The sequence below is a fragment of the Cnephaeus nilssonii genome (genome assembly GCF_951640355.1).
Source record: "Cnephaeus nilssonii genome assembly, chromosome: 16".
Classification (NCBI taxonomy): Eukaryota; Metazoa; Chordata; class Mammalia; order Chiroptera; family Vespertilionidae; genus Cnephaeus; species Cnephaeus nilssonii.
The window spans coordinates 61,260,303-61,280,979 of record NC_137087.1 but is presented as its reverse complement, the minus strand read 5'-3'; the positions used below and the strand labels follow the sequence as shown (position 1 = coordinate 61,280,979).

General features: G+C 58.6%; 1 protein-coding gene across 2 annotated transcripts; it reads right to left on the bottom strand.

Annotated features, from left to right (window-relative positions):
* Positions 1–4,647: 4,647 nt before the first annotated feature.
* On the bottom strand, positions 4,648–19,850 carry OAT (ornithine aminotransferase). Of its 2 annotated transcripts, none has more exons than XM_079793790.1 (11): positions 19,772–19,850; positions 15,883–15,961; positions 14,651–14,877; positions 12,935–13,159; positions 12,751–12,846; positions 11,389–11,516; positions 10,316–10,438; positions 8,100–8,228; positions 7,287–7,400; positions 6,531–6,675; positions 4,648–5,419 (listed from the first exon to the last, which is right to left on the bottom strand). In XM_079793790.1, the coding sequence occupies exons 3-11, from the start codon at positions 14,847–14,849 to the stop codon at positions 5,259–5,261; spliced, it is 1,320 nt and encodes a 439-aa protein (XP_079649916.1). In that variant the 5' UTR covers positions 14,850–14,877; positions 15,883–15,961; positions 19,772–19,850; the 3' UTR covers positions 4,648–5,258. The 2 variants fall into 2 exon arrangements, with proteins under 2 accessions (XP_079649916.1, XP_079649917.1); XM_079793791.1 differs by having other exon boundaries at positions 19,797–19,846.
* Between the last annotated feature and the right edge of the window lie 827 nt (positions 19,851–20,677).

Sequence of the window (20,677 nt, the reverse complement as noted above, 5' to 3'; positions counted from 1 at the left end):
CCGCCCTGAGCACTGTCCGGAAGGCTGCGACATCGACAACGCCCGTCAGCGGTCAGGGCTGAGGGACAGCAAAGCCCTTCCCGTGGAGGGTCCTGCTTAATTGAGGCTCGAATTCCCCCCACCCTGCTCACTGCGCAGTCCCAGGCCCTAAGCCAGGCAGCTGCGTGCCCCACTCCTCCCCACCTTGGGATCCACTTACCACCCTCCAAACAGGCCCTGCCACGCGCCAGCTGGCACAGAGGCGGGCACAGTCAGGTGCCCGCAGGATCCCCTCCGGCCATTTTTCAGCAAACGAGCCGATGCGTCACCGGAACAGCAGCGTCTTCAGGAAGGTCCTGAAATGCCTCTCGGCTGCCCACTGCCTCATGGGACAGGCGGCACCGCTGCGCATGGAGGGGGGGTCCCCGCACAGAGGGGGCCCCTCTCCCAGGAAGTGCCGGGCCCTCCGAGGGCCGGTCCATCAGCACCTCTGGGGGACTGTCCCTCGCCTCCCTGGGGGGCCCTGCAGCAGGTCCCCCGTGCCGTGCCGTGAGGACGCGTGGGGAGGCAGCGAGAGGTTACCCGGACCGGGGCTGGAACAGGGACGCACCATCGAACCCCTGGGCAGTTCCCACAGCGTCGCGTGCCCAGGGCCGACCACCCCTCAGGCAGAATCGCGGGGAAAGGCCGGCCCGGCTCCGTGTGGCCCAGGCTAAGCAGTTAGCCTGTGGAGCCTCAGTTTCTCTCCCCTGTGCAACGGGGATAACAGCACCTTTGGGCTGTGAGGGAGGTGACAGACTCGCCTTTCCACACCCTTTCTCACCACGGGGCACGTGGAGCGCGTGAGAGCGCGTGCCCAGCGCCCTGAGGAAAGGCACAGCCTGCTTGTGGGGTGTGCCCTGCCCCTGGGCCCCCAGCCACCCCAGAGCTGAGGGGTCCCCTTCTCCGTGCCTGCACCCCAACCCCGGCAGCAGGATGCTGAGGGGCAGCGAGCTGAAGGCACAGGCAGGGTCTGGCAGATGCTAAGCCCCGTCAGTGCCGGGCTCTGTCCACTCATGGGGGGTCTCGGAGGGACAGGCCGTGTCCCCCTCCCCCCCCTCCCTGCGCGGTCTGGAGCAGCCAGCTGGTCGGCAGGGCCGGCCTTGGGCCCTGGGTCTGGCTGGTCGGACCCGCGGGCTCCTCCCCACGGGGCACAGCTCCCTGCCCGCCCCCCCTGCAGCCCACCCACAGGGTTCTCCCCCCTAATTAGCAGGCGAGTCCGCCCGGCAGAGCTGAATGGACCTCTGCTGGGCCGCACAGTGTCCCTTTGTGGCCGCCGGCCTCCCGCCGGCCGAGCTGGGTCCTCAGCTGTTTACTGCGGGCGCCCCCTTCAAAGCTGCGCTCAGAGCCCAGGGGGTGTGGGCCTCGTTTTCCCGGGGAGAGTGGCTGGAAAAGGGCGGGGCCGGGCCGCAGACAGGCCGGGCTGGCTGCCCGCAGGGCGTGTGGCCGCAGGGGGTGTGCCCACCAGACCGCCTGCTCGGGAGGTGGGAGGGCAGCCAGCCAGCCGGAACGGGCCGGGCCAGAGGGAGCCTGCTGCAGCCCAGCGCTGCCCACACCCCAGTGCTCCCCAAGGACCCAGAGCTCCCCCGCCTGAGACAGAGCCGCTAAAGGAGGCTCCCCAGGGCTGCTCCTCCAGACCGGCCAAGCCCTTCCCCCGCCAGAGCCAGGCTGTGCCAAAGGGCCAGCTAGCAGGTCCTCTCTGGAGAGGGTGACCCCCAGGTGGGCTGGGGACCCTCCCAGAGGGTGACCCCCTCCCCGAGGTGGGCTGGGGCTGGGGCCCAGGCAGGGCACGGGCGGGGTGGAGGCTGCCTCCCCAGCTCTGGCACCGGCTGGGGCTGCTCACCACCCCGCGACCACTCGGGTTGGAGGCCTCCGGTCACTGCTGCTCCCTCCACCCCACCGGCTGGGCTGTCCGGGCAGCAGGCTCCGCGGGGCCCACCTCAGCTCCCACCTGAAGACAGAGCTGCCCTCCCGGCCTGGGTCTGCCAGCCCCCGACTCTGCGGGGCTGCGGGCGGGGTTCGGGACTGCGGGCGCGGCCGGGGCGATTTGCTTTTACGTGTTCGAATTCCCTACAAGGAGCACCTTTAAGAGTTGTTCTTCATCCTCATCCTCATCCTCATCTTCATCTTGTACAAAACACAGGGCACTCCCGGCCAGCGCCAGGCCTGGGCGGGCTGCCGGGGATCCTGCACCGCCTGCACCGCCCGCAGCAGCTTGGAGCCCCCGCCCCGGCGCACGCGCTGCGGCTCCGGGTCGCCCAAGCAAAGCTGTGCGGACAGCGCCCCCTGCCGCCCCAAAGCGCGCGCTCTGCGCCTGCCGTGGTCCTGGCTGGCGCAGGTTTGGTTGGGTTACTGGGGTGCTGGATCTTGGGTTGAGGGGCAACTGGCCACAGCCCTGCCATTCACCCAGAGCCCAGAGCCCCCTGCACAGAAACCGGGACTCCCATTGGGGAGGAACTGATTCTAGGGGGACGGAGTCACAGGAGGGTCTAAACCCGAGGGGAGTGGGAGCCTCACGCACCAGGGCGGCTTTCCTGCCGTCTCTGTGGGAAGCCTCCTAGGGGACTGGGCCGCTCTGCTAAGGGCTCCCCGGCTGCTGAGCGGAGTCAGACCGAGACCCCCTCCGGAGACCAAAGCAGCCGCCGGGGACCAGATACCGGCCGGCCTGGCCCAGGGGCTGCGCCTCGACCTGTGAACCAGGAGGTCACAGTTTGATTCCCGGTCAGGGCACAGGCCCAGGTTGTGGGCTCATCCCCAGTGGGGGGCGTGCAGGAGGCAGCCGATCCATGATTCTCTCTCATCATGGATGTTTCTCTCTCTCTCCCTCTCCCTCTCCCTTCCTCTCTGACATCAATAATTTAAATATTAATTTAACCAATAATTCAATTTTTTTTTAATTTTTGAGGTAGAAGAGATTGGGGCTCCCTTTCCGTCTCAGGGAGGAAGGTCTTCCCAACCCCCTCGGGAAAGGCCGCCAAGACCAGGAGCCCCCAGGCCCTCCGCTGCATTTCCAGGGGAGCGGAGCTGGAGGCCTTGACCAGGCTCTGCCTTGCTCCCACCTCTCCCCCTGCCATCTGCTCTGTATCGCGATGCAAATCATAACGCCCAGATGTTTCATTAACGATGTGAGGGACTGGGCCATGCATGTGGGGGCGGGGGGGGAGAAATCTCATCTGCAAGTTAATCAAAAGGAAGGCTGGGAGCTAGTAAAACCCCCGAGCCATTACACGTGCATTAAACGGCAAAGCACTGAAATGCATTTTAAAGAGTTTCTCCTAAACCGACTAAGCTGCTCTAGCGTGTGTATATATTATTCATCTTAATAGCTCCTGGTGGTGTCTTCAAGAATCCAGCCCCCAAGGTAGCACCAAATTGGAATGCTTTTACACACCTGAGCTTCTCAGCCAAGTTCAAGACAAAGGGAGCCGTCCCCCCGCCCCCCCCCCCCCGGGGCACCTGGGCTGCCAACTGCCTCCCCCACAAGCCTTGTCCAGCCCACGGGGCCCGGGCCCACCGCTCACTCGTTCATCCATCGCTGCCTCCCGCACGCCTCTCCCTGGGGTGAGCCCACAATCCAGGCCTGTGACAGCGGTCGGCAAACTCATCAGTCAACAGAGCCAAACATCAACAGCACAACGATTGAAATTTCTTTTGAGAGCCACATTTTTTAAACTTAAACTTCTTCTAACGCCACTTCTTCAAAATAGACTCGCCCAGGACGTGGTATTTTGTGCAAGAGCCACACTCAAGGGGCCAAAGAGCCGCATGTGGCTCGCGAGCCACGGTTTGCCGACCACGTACCTAAGGCAAGTTTCTCTCTCTGAGCCTTGGTTTCCTCATCTGTGAAATGGTACCTGACCTTCCGTGTGTCCTGTGTCTTGTAACATGTCTAGCCCCTGCAGACATCCAACCAGAAACCCCACCCAGACCATGGCCACTGTATGAGCGGCCCTCCTGCACCCACCGGCTCGCACGTCAGCCAGGAGCTCCGTGCTGCTCAGAGGGGCTCAGGACCGAAGGGCGCAGGGAGCAAGTTCCCTGGACACAGCATCCCACCTCGAGGGCCCCGGCCACAGAAACACTCCCACTGCGGCACAGACACGGAACAGCGGCCACACGCTGTATTCAAGAGTGAAAAACGGCCTGGTCCAAACGTGCCCCAAACACATTCACAGCACCCCTGTGGGTGCCCCAGGAGGCCGCCACAGAGGCCGCACAGGTGTGCCCCCGGAGGCCGCACAGGTGTGCCCCCAGGAGGCCGCACAGGTGTGCCCCCGGAGGCCGACCCAGAGGCCGCACAGGTGTGCCCCCGGAGGCCGCACAGGTGTGCCCCTGGAGGCCGCACAGGTGCCCCCAGGAGGCCGCACAGGTGTGCCCCCAGGAGGCCACCCCAGAGGCCGCACAGGTGTGCCCCCGGAGGCCGCCCCAGAGGCCACCCAGAAAGGCGATTGCGGCGGGAGGGGTTGGGTGTCCGGGAGACTTGCTTTCAGTGCCCGTTCTTGCAGAGCTCACCCGGAAACGGAACTGCTCTTAGAAACAGGAAGCTAAGCAAGCAAAGCACACGCTCAAAGACCTGCGGTGCAGGCGGTCAGCACATGCATGCTCTTAACAGCACGCTGATCACAAAGCTGACGTTTTAATTATCAGCTTTATTTTAAGTTTAAAGAAAAACTGAAAACGAGCATTTTTTACAAACTTTACCAACACTGAAAACGTGATTTGGGAACGTTGGACATTAATTCTTCATTCAAAATAATGACACGTCTTGGTGTTGGCTGATGTCAAGTTTACTTAAACCTAGTGCTTTATGTAAGCTTACCCATCTAACCCTCCTAAAATCCAGTGACTACGATTCCACTTTAAAGGTCAAAGCAGTCTTCTATGTAAAACCCATGCAACTTTTTAAATATAACACATCCACACCAGCAAGGACATGATAAAACCTGTAAAACCACACGGGGCTTGACACAAAGGCCGCCTACATTCAGAGGGAGCGTTTCACTCAGCACACACACACGTGATCACAGACGCCATCATTCTTACACAGCAACCTGCGTGGTTACAAATGCCCTGCTAGTGCGTGAGCTGAAAAGAACGTGTATTTAAAAAGGTCCTTGACGCAGGGAGTGAAATGTGCCCGCGCTGAGCAGCAACGCAGAGGCTCTGAGGATGTGGCCGGGCTGCCAGCCCAGCTGGCTCCGCCCCCGGGGACGCAGGCCCCTCAGAAAGCGGGGGGCCCCTCAGAAGGACAGGATGGTCTTGTTGATGATCTCCACGGCCTCCTGGACCTCGTCCTCCTTGATCACCAGCGGAGGCGCGAACCTGATGATGTCGCCATGGGTGGGCTTGGCCAGAAGTCCATTATCTCGGAGGCGCAGACACACCTTCCAAGCATCGTAATCTGAGGAGAAACAGGCACGCTGGTCAGAGATAAGCTGGTAAACGCTCAGCACTCCCTGCAGGTCCTGGGCAGGTGCGGCCTGCAAACTCCCGTCCCCGCTCCAGCAAGACGGCGTGGGCTGCACGCTCGGTCCTGGCCTTAAAGGGAAGCTGCCCGTCAGCCAGCGCGGAACGAGGCTGGAGTGGCCTAATGAGACATGAGGTTCTCGTTGGTTTTTCATAAAGAAAAACAATTATGTGGGGACCACTGTGCTCATTACAGGAGGAACGAGGGTGCGACCCAGACTGCACCTGGCACAGAACGAGCAATGCCCCAAACCCAGCAACCACCACACCCGACAGGGCATGCGCCTTCTGGCTTGTGGGAGGGGCGCTGCCATCGCGCAGGCCGGGGACCCAGACCCATCAAATCAGAGCCTGCGGGCTGGGCGAGGCTCGGATGAACGTTGTAGGCCCCCAGGCGGTTCTGAAGCGCAGCCGGGAGCGCTCAGGGCCACGGTGCTCACTCAAACCTCCACTCAAACCGAGCAGCCAGTCCAGGGGCCACCAGCCGCCTCATGTCCTCCCACCGCGCATGTCCCTCCGTCCCCGCAGCCTCCGAGGACGAGGTCACGGCAGCAGGCAAGGGCAGCAGAGGCCACGTAGGGCCGGTGCGCCGCGAGGACTGACAGGAGCGCGCATCTCCCAGCTGCCTCGCTGGCCGAAGGCGATAACCAGCGTCTTCAGCACACCCGCAGGGCAGGTGACGTCCAGGGGCCGTCACGCGGGAAAGACTGTTCAATGCATCAGGGGACCCTCAGCCTGAAAGAGCTGGTCCCTAGGTGGCCAGGCAGCGGTCTCCCAGGAACCCCAAAACCAGATAAAATGCCACGTGTTAGCTCTTCCTGTGAAAACGCCTTCCGGCCCGGCCGCATGCTCAGCGGCTAGAGCGTCGCCCTCGCACCCAAGGGTCATGGGTTTGATTCCCGGTCAAGGGCAGGTAGCTGGGTTGCAGCCAGGAGCTGTGTCTCTCGCACTGATGTTCCTCTCTCCCCTCCTCCTCCCCCCTCCCTCCACTCCCTCGAACGCCCTCGGGGAGGACTGACAGCAGCTGAAGTGAAGGGCGCCCGCACCTTTGGTCTCCCGGATGGCGATGGCGTTCAGCAGCCCCTTCCCGCGCACGGCGGTCACGATGTCCGAGGGCAGCTTCATGAGCTCGTTCCTCAGGAGGGCGCCCATGCGGTCCGCGTTCTCCGCGAGGTTCTCTTCTTCCAAAACCTGCGGGGAACCCACAAGTGGGCGGCTCCGCCCGCCTCTCCGCGCCGCTCCTCGGAGGGAATGTGGAGCGTGCGCAGAGGAGGGGCGAGCAAAGGCTCTAACGTTTTCTTCTCCAGCCCAGGCCAGCGAGTTCGACCCACACACACGTGAGCGCAGACAGCCTGCCTCAGTCACAGCATCACCCGCCCGACAGCAGGGCAAAAGTGGGCCCAACATGTTAAATACAACGAACAGAGTTTCTTACTAGGTGACTAAACCAATGGACTAAACGCAGTTTAATTTTTCAACTGTAATAGTTCACTTATTTGTTTCTCTAAGAAGCCCACCTTAGGATGACGTAATTTTACGTAATAAATCTGAGTGTTCAAACATACACTTAAAAGCGCCATGCGCACTAAGCCAGAGGCCTGCCGGGCTCAGGGAGGCCCCCGTGCCCACAGGACCGCAGCGGGCACTGCGGACGGCGATGCCCACGGAGACCCGTCTCGGGGCCCCCTGCTCCCGGGCTCTGTGACCGCGGCCGTCATAGGACATTTCTCGTGACACCGACGGCTCACGTCCAGTCACGGCTACCCGACCCAAGGGATGGCGTGCGGCTGCGCCAGGCTTACCTCGAGGGCGGCGATGGCCACGCGGCTGCCCAGAGGGTTGCCCCCATACGTGGAGCCGTGCTCCCCGGGCTTGATGGTCAGCATGATGTCGTCGTCACACAGCACCGCCGACACCTGGGGGAGAGTCAGTGCTGCTAACCCCCTCCCACGAACACGCGGGTCCCCGCGCGCCGGAGCAAACACCCCGAGCCGACAGCGAACCGGACAGAAGCTCTGCAACAGGAGCTGCACGTCGCCACCTTCCCTGCGGGACAAGCCCGCACGCCCGCCGCCACCCGGGCACCTCGCACACGGCATCGGCCCAGGACAGCAGCGCTGGGACCAAGACGTCAGCTGCTTCTGCAACGACTGAGGGAGGATTCTTCCCACTCGGGGCGGCGGGGGGGGGGGGGGGGGGGGGGGCGCTCACTGCTTAGGGGGCCGTGCTCCACCCCCCTTCGCGCCCTCCCCCCCACAGACTGCGGGCTCTGAGGACCCCAGGAGCCGGGCTCCCACGAACCCGCATTCCTCCTCTCCATGCTGTGGCCGTGGCCGTGGCCTTCGTCAGTCCGCTCTGATTCTGACAAGGGGAGAGCATGGGCCCACAGGACACTGCCGCGGGGCACCGTTCCAGCCAAAGCCAACGCCGCAGCCAAGTCCTCGGCCCACCGGCTCCGCAGGGACAATTAACCAAGTGGGCCGCCCACGGAGCCGGCACGTGTTCTGGGTGACCGCAGCACCACATGAACCCAGACTACAGGAGACAGCACTGCCGTCGCCATCGGCGGCGGAACAGCATCCGTGAGCGGAGGGAAGAGGGCTAACGGTCCGTACCGGGTACAGGCCCCCGGAAAGGGCCTTGCCCAGGAGGACGAGGTCAGGCCTGACGTTTTCATGGTCGACCGCCAGCCATCTACCCGTCCTGGCCAGTCCCGTCTGTATCTCATCAGCAATAAACAGGACCTGTCGGAAAACCACACACCAATGTTAGTTATCCATTTCGTTTCCCTGGGGAAATAGTAACCTTCATTCCCTGATCCCCACGCAGAGGAGCTTGGTGGAAACGTTGTCACCAGCCAGGCAATTTCAATCGTGTGCTGAGCCCTGGCCAGTACGGCCCAGTGGGCTGGGCACCGTCCTGTGTACCGAAAGGTTGTCAGTTCCATTCCCAGTCAGGACACAAGCCCAGGCTGGGGCTCAATCCCCAGTAGGGGGTATATAGGAGGCAGTCAATAGCTGTTTCTCTCTCACACCCTCTTACACCAATGTTTCTCTCTCCCTCTCTCTCTAAAAATCAATAAAAATGTTTTTTTTTTAGGAAGTGTGCTATGGAACTTCAGAGGGAAGGCGGGGTGTGAGGATTGGAGAGGAGTGATTAGCAGGGAACTTATATACATACTGGAGGCCCAGTGCACGAATTCATGCATGGGTGGGATCCCCCTAGGTGGCCTGCAGGGATCGGGCCGAAACCCACAGTCCAGTACCGCCTGCAGCTCCTACCTGCCGCTCCCACTCATCCCAGCCTCACTGTGCCTGCCGCGGGCTCGCACCCAATCAGTCCCGATCGGGAGAGGCTCACGCTGCCACAGCGGCACTTACCAGCCATGAGCCCTGCATCTGGTGCCCTCCCAAGGGGAGTGGCCTGCAGGATCGGGCTGAAACCAGCTCTCTGATATCCCCTGAGGGTTCCCGGATTGCGAGAGGGCGCAGGCCAGACTGAGGGACCCCACAGGTGCACGATAAGGCAAGGGAGGGACCATCTCACTCAGTCCTGATCCGCCAGACCCCAGCAGCAAGCTAACCTACCAGTTGGAGCATCTGCCCCCTGGTGGTCAGTGCACGTAATAGCGACTGGTCAACCAATTGACTGTCTGCCCCCTGGTGGTCAGTGCATGTCATAGCAAGCAGTTGAGCAGCCTTAATACATTAGCATATTATGCTTTGATTGTTCAGTTGTTCTGCCATTCAGTCTATTTGCATATTACTCTTTTATTATATAGGACTAGAGGCCCGGTGCACGAAATTCATACACGGGTAGGGTCCCTAGGCCTGGCCAGTGAACAGGGCCGATCAGGACCTTCCTTCATTCCGCGCTGCCCCCTGGTGGTCAGCACATGTCGTAGCGAGTGATCAAACTCCACGTCTCCCGGTTGAACTCCCGAGGGGACACTTTGCACATTAGCCTTTTATACACATAGAATATATGCATAACCCATGGACACAGACAAAGTGGCAAAGGCGGTCAATGGGAAAAAAGAAAACACAAAGGGGACATCCGTAATACTTCCAACAATGAAGCTAAAATAAAAAAGATGCTTTAAACAGGAAGGAAGAAGTGTGCTCTGAACCCTGGACACACCATGACTCCAGTGCCGGCCCAGCCGAGGCCGTCTGCTCGGTCCCCAGGAGGAGGGGAACTAACGGCAGTCAGGTAAGGCCTTTGTGGGGGGTTCTGAACAGAGCTAATCTCTAGAAACAATTAATTCACTTGTTTATTCCCCCAACAGTTATTAAACATCGACTTCCTATTAAATATTTACTAGCTTGGTGGGAAGAGGCGGAGAGAACTTGAATGCTGGCACAGAGGACAAAGGTTGGGAGGAATCGGGGGCAAATGCTGAGAAGGGGGAAGGAGGGGGAAGGGGGGAGGCTGCAGCTCCGCGGCCCAGGGTCCGCCGGTTTCCACAGCCAGTAAAAGTGGGCTCTGTGCCGGCCGCTCAGAGCTCTGAAGCTCCAGGAAGGATGTCTCCCCCTAGCGGGAAGGTCAAGCAATCTCTGCATGTATCCCCAGCTGAACCCTGAGATGCAGGCAGGTGAGGTGAGAAAGGGGGTGAGGTGGAAAGGGGGGTGAGGTGGGAAAGGGGGTGAGGCAGGTGGGAAAGGGGGTGAGGCAGGTGGGAAAGGGGGTGAGGCAGGTGAGGTGGAAAGGGAGTGAGGTGAAAAGGGGGTGAGGCAGGTGGGAAAGGGGGTGAGGCAGGTGAGGTGGAAAGGGAGTGAGGTGAAAAGGGGGTGAGGCAGGTGGGAAAGGGGGTGAGGCAGGGGCAGCCCACCTGGTGCCTGGTGCAGAGCTCACGCACGCCCATCAGGTAGCCTGGGTCGGGGACAATGACGCCCGCCTCGCCCTGAATGGGTTCGACCATGAACCCCGCAACATTGGGATCCTGAAGAGCACGCTGCAAAAAACATGTGAACATGCGTCAGCCACTTCCTTCCCAACCATTTCAACATGTGAAATCACACAGTGCACATATACAGTTCCCTGTTAAGAATAAGCATACAAATTACGTTTTAGCACTGAATTATATTCTGACTTCAAACTATAACACTTCTGACGTTCAATTACCAAAAACTCCAACAGTTCAGCTTTAAGTTATTCTATCTTACGTTTTCTAATATACTAGAGGCCCAATGCCTGAAATTCACGCCTGGGTAAGGTCCCTAGGCCTGGCTGGCGATCAGGGCCATCTGTGGGGAGACCGGCGGGGCAATCTGGGGGGCTCCCACTGGCACCCGCCTTGGCCAGCCTGGTGCTGCCTGCTTGCCGGCCCCACCCCCCACCGGTCGCCTCCCTCTGCAGGGCCTCTGGCTGGCGATCAGGGGCCCCCGCTGGCACCTGCCTTGGCTGGCTTGGGGCCTGCGGGCTGGGGGCAGCGCCTGCATTGACTGCCTGCCCCCTGGTGGTCAGTGCGCATAACAGCGACTGGTCATTCCGCCATTCGGTTGATATGCATATTAGACTTTTATTATGTAGGTTAGTAAAATGTAACTAAAAATAAGAGAAAATGGCCCTTTTAAAACCCATTTTAAGTGAATCTCTCTATTGTATAAGTCCTCACTCACAATTTTAAAAAGCTAGCTGAAAACAGAGTGGTTTTATCTGGCAACGAAGCAGCTACTCTGCAGGTTAACGCTCACACAGGACACAACCCAATGCGGCTGGCTGGCTGGCGGGTTAGACCACAGACCTCGGCCCCCCCACTGGGAACCAAGGGCCGTCCCAGAGAGTCTGAGTCCTGGCCTGGCTTAGAGGTGGGTGTCCTTAGTCACGTGACCATGTGTAGCTCACACCCCCCCGAGTCTAAGCCCCTTTACTGTGCATGACAGCACGGACGCCGGCCGGTACCTCGAGAGCAGGCAGGTCGTTGTAGGGAATGATCTCGAAACCCGGCATGAAGGGGCCGAAGCCGTCGTAGCTGCTGGGGTCTGTGGAGCTGGAGATGGCCGACATGGTCCTGCCCCAGAAGTTTCCAGCTGGAGGAGAACAGGGATTACCTCCAGCCCCACATTTACAAGCAGCCCCCAAACGCCGGAGGAAGTCTGAGCTCTGGAAACCAAGGCTTTGCTGTGACAAAGCCCGGTCTGGAGCCGCATGGATAGCAGGGGTCCTCAAACTCTTTAAACAGGGGCCAGTTCACTGTCCCTCAGACCGCTGGAGGGCCGGACTATAGTTTAAAAAAACTGTGAACAAACTCCTATGCACACTGCACATAGCTTACTTTGAAGTAAAAAAACAAAATGGCAAAAACACCCGCCTGTGGCCCGCGGGCCGTGGTTTGAGGACACCTGGTTCCCGCCCTGCACGTGCCATGCAGGCGCTTCTCCACTGACGCCGGCGCGGTGCAGCCGCGGGCAGGCGCTCCCCCTCAACCACCCGACCCCGAGGCCCTCGCTGATGCCCAGCCCCCGAACGCCTGTGGAAACGTGTGTGAGAACAGCCTCACGGGGTTTCCCAGCTTCCCTTCGGCAGCCACAGGCCGGCTGTTGTGCGGGTGAACTGCACACGCCCCGGCGATGCAGTCACTGCGGCCGTCCTGGCAGAGCTGAGTGCTCGGCAGCCGCCAGCTGCCTCTGCACAGGACATCCCGCCCGCGTGTAGCTCGTGAGTAAGGGAGAGGGAGCCCAGCTCTGCGTGGCTCTGCTCCGGGGGCTCAGAAAGACAGAATGGAGACCGTGACTGCACGCCCGGCCTTGGGGGCTCACGCTCTAGCAGGCGAAATACACCGTGACATACAGCACACGCGTGAGCGCCCTCCGCCGGGGTAAATGCAAGGAAGGAAGAGAAACAGTGCGGAGTAAGAGAGAGCTGGAGGTTCTCTTTTCTTTTCAATAATATTTCGCTTTATATTTTTTAATGATTTCAGAGAGGAAGGGAGAGCGAGAGAGAACCATCAATGAGGAAAGAGAATCATGCATTGGCTGCCTCCTGCAGGCCCCACACTGGGGATGGAGCCGCAGATGCGCTCTCAAAGCTCATAACGTCGCTCACCCTCGGGAGAGAGAAGTAGGAAGTTATTTAGAGAGAAAAATCCCGTATGTGAACAAATATTTTGAAAGAATCCCAAGAAATTAAAATTTTTATGAAACATTCAACCAGTCCTGTATCACATGCTGTAGGAAGCGAACACATTAGCAGCATTCCATCAGTGAGTGAGTTCAATGGCAAACCGCAGTGTGTGTGAGGCGCGGACGGCGGAGCGGCACGGACCTGCGAACACGATCTTGGCTTTGTACTTGGGAATGCCCTTCACGGTGTAGCCCCACCTCCGCGCGAGCTTGCAAGCCGTCTCTCCAGCCTCCACTCCTACCGAGAGAAAACGGCTCATGTTTAAAATGCTTGGTGACCAGAAACACGAACTGTCCTCTTGGCTAACACAGCATGGACCCGTCACCTGTGTTCATGGGGAGAACCTTGTGGTAGTTGAAGAGCTTCGTGACGTACTCCTCGTACTCGCCCAGCACGTTGTTGTAGAAGGCCCGCGAGGTCAGCGTCAGCTTCTCCGCCTGGCTCTTCAGGGCGTCCACGATCTTGGGGTGGCAATGCCCCTGGTTGACGGCGCTGTAAGCACTCAGGAAATCAAAGTATTTCCTGCCTTCCACATCCCACAGGTAAATCCCTAAGATGTACAGGGACGTAATTTTAGAAAAATCACAAAATGAGGAATATATAAAAAAGAATAATGATTTTAGACAATCACATAAAGTTGGAAAATTAAAACTGCCAGCACTGTGGTTAAGGCATGTTTTAGTTCAAGTGTAATAAACTCTGGTTTATAAAAAACTTCTATTTTAGCCTTGACCGGTTTGGCTCAGTGGATAGAGCGTTGGCCTGCGGACTCAAGGGTCCCAGGTTCGATTCCAGTCAAGGGCATGTACCTTGGTTGCGGGCACATCCCCAGTGGGGGATGTGCAGGAGGCAGCTGATGGATGTTTCTCTCTCATCGATGTTTCTAGCTCTCTCTCCCTCTCCCTTCCTCTCTGTAAAAAGTCAATAAAATATATTTTTTTAAAAACTTCTATTTTATCTGTCCAGCTTCAAGTTAACATTGAACAAGAACAGCATAACATAAAAAGGTTTCGTAAACTCTAGAGTAAAAGCTTTACTCCTACAAAACGGGAGTTTGCAATTTAAAGTGAGAATTTCAAGGTGGAAGATAACATAAAAAGTCATGACTAGTTGACTGTAACAACCAACAGGATAGGGAAAATATTTCCAAATCATTTACCTTATCGGGAGCTAGTATCCAGCACTCTTATAACTCAACGAAGACATACAACCCAATGGAAAAATGGGCAAAGAACCCGAACGGACATTTCTCCAAAGAGCAACTGACACACAAAAACACATGCAAATGACCAAGGGCACATGAATAGATGCTCAACATCGAAATCGCTAGAGAAACGGAAATCCAACCACAACAGCAACCGCTGGTGTGCTCAGTGGTTGAGCATCAAGCCTGAACCAAGAGGTCGCTGGTTTGATTCCCAGTCAGGGCACATGCTCGGGTTGCAGGCTCGATCCCCAGTAGGGGGCGTGCAGGAGGGATGTTTCTCTCTCATCATTGAGGTTTCCATCTCTCTCTCTCTCCCTTCCCCCTTCTCTCTAATATTCAATAAAAACATATTGTTAAGCAATCACAACAGTAGTATTTCACAGCCAGTGAGATGGTTATAATTTTAAAAAAGGGAAAGCCAGTGTTGGCAAGGAGGGAGAGAAAGCAGAACTCCCGTGCACTGCTGACGGAGGGCAGCGGTGCGGAAAGTCCGGCAGAAGGAAACGCCTCGTCCTCCTGCGGCAGCTTTTCTTCCTTTGAGTCTAAGCTCATGCCCAGCTACAAGCGAGAGGGCACAGTGGCCGCTGCCCCAGTGCTTTCCTTAGCATCTTCCCTCTGCCGGCAAGGAGCACCCCACCGAGACGGGCCGAGCTCATCCTTGGCCCCACGGCACCCAGCCCAGCGAGCAGCGCCCCGATACACGCTGAGCTAACCTCATCCGCAATAGAGACACTGAAGGACTCTGGGAAATGCTCACGGAGAAAACGTAAGAGCGATTTCTCCACGAGGTTCCACAGCGGACACGGAGCGATTCTGGATGAGTTCGATACGTGCCTTTCCCTCGCTCCAGGGCGACAGGCAGGGGGTGGTAGTTGTGAGCGCCATACTTGGATTCCCGTTCAAACACGTATTCGGAGGACGGAGGGCCTTGGGCCGTTTTCTTAGTCGCCACCGACGTAGCAGAAGCCACTGACGTGTGAGCGCCCCGACAGCGCCCCGCCACGGTCTGCAGACGAGCTAGTGTGGAGAGCATCGTGTCCTCGGAGCAGGAGCGCACCGACCTGGCCACAGGGAGGAGGAGCACGAGTCAGCATCCTCCCCGCCGGGTATGCTGACTCTCTAAACATCACTGAGCACTTGCCGCCGTCTACCAAGAAACCAAGAAATGAGAGCGCCCTGGCCGGTGTGCTCAGTGGTTAGAGCGTCAGCCTGAGCACCAAAGGGTCGAGGTTTGGATTCCCAGTCAAGGGCACGGACCTGGGTGGCAGGTTCCATCCCCGGCCAGTCAGGGAGCGTGCGGGGGGCAGGCAACTGACCGATGTGTCTCTCACATCAATGTCTCTCTCTCTCTCCCCTTCCACTCCCCCCACCCCGCCATTCTCCCTCCCTTCTACTCTCGCTAAAACTCAGTGGGAAAACATATCCTCGGTGAGGATTAACGGATGGATGGAAGGAAGGAAGGAAGGAAGGAAGGAAGGAAGGAAGGAAGGAAGGAAGGAAGGAAGGAGACGAGAGAGCACAAAGCCTTCGGGAAGCCGAAGGTAAACACGGGAGCAGCATGTGAACATTGGGTCACACCTGACACGCACTGCGACGGGGGGGACACACAGACACGCACTGCGACGGGCGGACACACAGACACACACTGCGATGGACGGACACAGTGCCACGGGCTGGGTCCAAAGAGTAAGCGAGAGAAACAATGCGGGGCAGGTGCTTCTCAATCCCCCCCTCCTCCCCGCCCCCCGCCCCCTGCCGCCTGGTGGCTCCGTAGTAAACACACACGCTTTCTCAAGTGGTCGGTGCTGAGAGTCATCAGGGACAAGAGCGCACTCGGGGGGTCAGGCTCGGCGGGGGCACCGGCAGACGGAAGGGCTGGTGCCGACCTCGTGGGCTGAGCAGCCATTCAGAGGCGCTCACGTGGGGCACAGCCGCCCGGCCTTCGGTGAGCGGCCAAACGAGCAAAACGTAACGCGTGGACGCTGACTCGCTCCCCTTCGCCTGGGCCCCCCCAGTGACCCAGCGAGTTCGGGAATTAGCAGGCCCAGCACTCGGCCGCCACTCACCAGCTGCCCTTCCTTCCCGCAGCTCAGATGGAAGCAGGTTGTTAACCGGAGACCCGGGGCGGTCTGCAGGGTCCGATTCCTGAAATAAAATGCAGAGTGATAAGCGTGACTGAGGAGAGGGTCCCTGGCGTCACATTTTACCGCAGGTGTACTGACAACAAAAACAGTCACATAAAATACATCAGCCGGCTCCGGCCGGGGTGGCTCAGGGGTTGAGCATCGTCCCATGCGCCCACACCCACACCCACAGGTCATCAGATCCCTTCCCATGAGGGCACAGAACCCAGGTGTGGCTCCATCCCCAGGAGGGGGCGTGCAGGAAGCAGCTGGATCAATGTTTCTCTCTCACCAACGTTCTCTCTCTCTCTCTCCCTCTAAAAGCAATAAAAATATGTTTTTAAAAAGAAACATTAGCCAAAACCGGTTTGGCTCAGTGGATGGAGCGTCAGCCTGCGGACTGAAAGGTCCCGGGTTCGATTCCGGTCAAGCGCATGTACATTGGTTGTGGGCACATCCCCAGTAGGAGGCGTGCAGGAGGCAGCTGATGGATGTTTCTCTCTCATCGATGTTTCTAACTCTCTATCCCTCTCCCTTCCTCTCTGTAAAAATCAATAAAATATATAAAAAAATAAAAAAGAAACATTATAACAGAATTGAGATGGACCTGAAATAGTCAGATCAACAATCTCCTCTCCCAGAAAGCCCTGGAGACGAGGAGAGCAGAATGGAGCCCCGTCGGAGCCCAGGCGTCGGGTCCGGCTGGGCGTGTCCGTCTGAGCTTCCTGAGCTCCGCCGTCCTCGCGGGCAGAGAGGCCGAAGCCTCGGGTCGTTGCTGAGGATTAAATGCGATAACCTGAGTGCCAACCCGGCCCAGGTGGCCGCTCAACCAGGGCCCTCCCCCACCTCGGAACAGAACTGGCCAACTTCGACAAGGTAAGGATCAACGGCGCCGGCTTCTACTTTCAAACTAGAGATTTTTAAATAATAGTAAGATGTTTCTACTGACTAAAACATTAGAAACACAATTACCAGCAATTCCATCCTTTGGAGATAACCACTGAGCTTTATCTGCAGAAATACTACACAGCTGCGTCTTCTCACCCTCCTCCATGACTTCACCACAGAAACCCTCCCGAGCACTCCCAGGTCACCTTGCACAAACTTCTGTCACGGGTCCTGCCCCCTCCCCACCCCCGCTAGAACCCCACCAGGCCTGACATTCACCCTGCCTCCCCAGAACCTGGCCTGCTCTGGGCACTCCGTGAGCGTTGTCTGTCAAATGCACGAGGCCAGAGGAAGTGCACGCAGACTCAGGGCTCCGAAGGCGTGCGGGCAGCAGCGGGCAGCGAGAAGGGCCCTGCAGACTAGCCATCCGGACACGTGGGGCAGCTCTAAGGGGAGGCTGGCGTCCTCTGGGACATTAGATTATAAGTAGCTGATCTTCCCATCGAGTTCACTTCAAAAAAATAAATAACATTTAAAAAGCGTCCACTCAGCCCTGGCGGGTGTGGCTCAGTTGGGTTGGGTGTCATTCTGTGCACTGAAAGGTCACCAGTTCGTTCCCGGTCAGGGCACGCGCCTGGGGTGCAGGCTGGATCCCCGGGAGGTCAGGGCACGCGCCTGGGGTGCAGGCTGGATCCCCGGGAGCTGCAGGAGGCAGCTGATCCATGCCTTTCTCTGTCTCCCTCGCCCCCTTTCCCTTCCTCTCTCTAAAATAATAATATATTTTTAACATGTATATTTTTAAAAAGAATTCACTCCGTTAGATTTAACGACCTTCATGTGTACAAGTGTGAGCATGCCAGGCTATTGTGACGCATTTAACCACACCCAGGTCCTGAAGAAGAGGAAAAGTTGCTCTTGACCGCAAAAATGTTAGCAACAAATGTTTTCAGCAATCCACAGAATTAACAAAATCCTTCTTCAAGACACTAAATTACTCTCTCCTGTCTAATCCATCCTATTTCCATCAGAACATACCTAAAATAGAACTTTCATGAAAGGCTGCATTTTGAAGTTAATGTAGCATACACTAGGAAATATTTTTTTTAATTCACTCAGGAAAAAAAAAACTGTAAACCCAACAACCAAAAAAAAACACAACAACCCACTTGAATAAATTTGGCTTACACTATTTGTCAAATATTTACTTTCCTTGAGGTAACCATTCACAACAAATACAGTCCTTTTCCAAAGTTCTGCCAGTAAAAGTGCTGGCTTCTTACATAATCTGGCTGCCGTTCAACTGAAGTGCGTCACTGGCAGCAGCCGCAGCAGCTACTGAGAGAGACTGGCTCAGCCAGACAACACCCTCCGCACACCCCCACCAGCCCATTCATCACCATCCCAAACGGACCCGGCCCAGCTTGTGTGGCTCAGTGGTGGAGTGCGGGCCCAGGAACCCCGAGGTCACCAGTTCCATTCCCAGGCACATGCCCAGTAGGGGGCGTGCAGGAGGCAGCTGATCAATGATGTTTCTCATTGATGTTTCTATCTCTGCCTTCCTCTCTAAAAAAACAAGAAAAATATACATTTTTTTAATGTATGAGATTCAACCCATCCTCACGAACTCAGTCAAGGGTTTGTGCACACAAGTAGCTGTAAAAAAGGCAGGGTATGGGGGAAACACAAATAAGTCAGCCTCTTTGAGGGGGAAAAATGCCTTTTTGAGAATTTTTACTATTTAAAGATCACTGGGTTTTGGAGGGTAGAGGATGTGAAATTAATCTCAAACATCATGAAAAACTGTAAACCCAAAACAAGGAACTTTTTTTATTGAAGTCTTGTTTTTAATCAAAAACTCTTGGATCCGCCCTGGCTGGTTTGGCTCGGTGGACAGAGCGTAGGCCTGGGGACTGGGGGGTCCCGGGTTCGATTCCGGTCAAGGGGCATGTGCCTTGGGTTGCGGGCACATCCCCAGTGGGGGGTGTGCAGGAGGCAACTCATCCGTGTTTTTAGCTCTCTGTCCCTCTCCCTTCCTCTCTGTAAAAAAAAAAAAAAAAAATCAATAAAATATATTAAAAAAATAAACTCTTGGATCCTGTTCTCTGCAGGAACCGGGGTGCCCGATGAAGGGCGTCTTTCATTCCTCTCACAGGTTCATTTCCAGCGGAAAGAGCCTGTGTGCCTACAGCAGCTTCCTCCTCTGAACCCCGGAACCCGGAGCGAGGCATCCCTCCAGCTAAAGCCACTTCGCCCCAAAGTCACTCCTGCTCAACCCCCTCATCTGTCACCACCTACCCAACAGGTCCAACCGAACCCCACGGAGGTCGGCGATGCCGTGACCGGGGGAGGGCAGGGCGCTGGGCGCGGCTGGGAGGGCCCAGGGAGGAGCCCCCGGCCCCACCCACCGGACCTCGGGGACCCACCGCGCGGCGCTCCACTCCCGTCGGCCCGATGCGGACCGAGGCTGCAGGGGGGAGGCAGGGAGGGGAGGCCCGCAGGTGGGCCACGGCCCGGGCGCGGCGGGAGGCCTCCAGGCCCGCCACGAAGCCACCGCTTACGAGCACTTCGCCGCGTCCAGAACGCACCCCAGGCCGACCCCCGGGGACAGGCACCCCGGGGTGCCCGCAGCTCGGGGTGCCCGCGGCGCCCCAACGCCTCCTTCCGGGAACCCAGGGCGCGCGGACACGTCGGGGCAGGGGCCGGCCGGCTCCGCCCGCCCGGGAAGGCGAAGGTGCCACCTCCACAGCCGCTGCGCCTCCGGCCTCCCCCCTCGCCCGCGGCCGCCGGGCCCGTGACGCCGCGCCGGGTGCAGAGGCGGAGCCTGCCGCCCGCGGAGGCCCAGCGCGCCCTCCGCTCCCCGGGGCCCGGCCCGCGCCCCTCGGCCTCGCCCGCCGCCGCGGGGACCCAGACCCGCCGCCCCGGCCCCCCACGCCCGCGCGGCTACCTGGCGGCGCCCCCGACTCACGCACCGGCGGCTACGTCTCGGCGGCGGCGGGCGGCGCGGCGCGTCACGGCCTTTAAGCGGCGGCGTCCGCCACGCCCCCGAGACGCCCTCGCCTCCCATTGGCTGACGTGGAGGGCCGCGCACCAATCGCCGTGGGCCCCGTAGCCCCGCCCGCTCCGCCAGCCCCGCGGGCGCGCGCCGAGGAGCCGGCCTGGAACCGCGGGTCCCGGGCCGCTGCTCGGAGCCGCAGCCGGGTCCCCGCGCCCCGCGCCCCGCGCCCCGCGCCCGCTGGCCGGTGCCTCTCCTCGGCCCCGGCCCTGCTGGCCCCGCGGCTGTGCGCCCAGCCCCTGGCCCCGCGGAGCCTCGGGGCGCCAACGTCAGCCCCGCCCCAGACGCGGCGGCGGCCCCCTCGCCCTTGAACCCCGGTGGCTGCGGCTCCGAACCCGCCCCCAGAAGCCACCGCGGCAGCTGGGAGCCCCGCCGCCCCGCCGCTGCAGAGACAGCTAAAAGGTTGCCATGCACCGTGCGTTTGTCTGCGGTGACAAAGCTCAGAGCTCAGTCTCCCGTGAACTCGGAGGGGACGTGGACCTCGTGGAGGCCCCACTATCTCTGTGGGGTGTTGGGTACCAGACAGGGGAGGGCAGGCGGCCTACCCAGTGTTAACGTGAAAAACCATTGAAACCTGTAAAGAATTTGTGTGAGTTTATTTGAGCCAAACTGTCGACATTTGCTGGAAAGCAGAACCTCAACAAATTGAGATAATGCCCCGGAGAATGGCGGGTTACATCTGTATTTATACATTGCCGTCAAAGGAGGGACGTAGGTGGGTGACATGAAATTCATTGGTGATAGATTAGGGAGGTGGGAGAAAGCAAAGTGGAGGAAACCCCTGGGATAGGGTACAAT

Excerpts from the sequence above, each read along its gene's own strand:
- OAT (XM_079793790.1), bottom strand. The coding sequence starts at position 14,849 with ATGCTCTCCACACTAGCTCGTCTGCAGACCGTGGCGGGGCGCTGTCGG. Across the intron at positions 11,517-12,750 it reads AGCCAAGATCGTGTTCGCAG|CTGGAAACTTCTGGGGCAGG; the intron begins GTCCGTGCCGCT and ends GTTCTCCTCCAG. Across the intron at positions 6,676-7,286 it reads TGGCCATCGCCGCCCTCGAG|GTTTTGGAAGAAGAGAACCT; the intron begins GTAAGCCTGGCG and ends GGTTCCCCGCAG.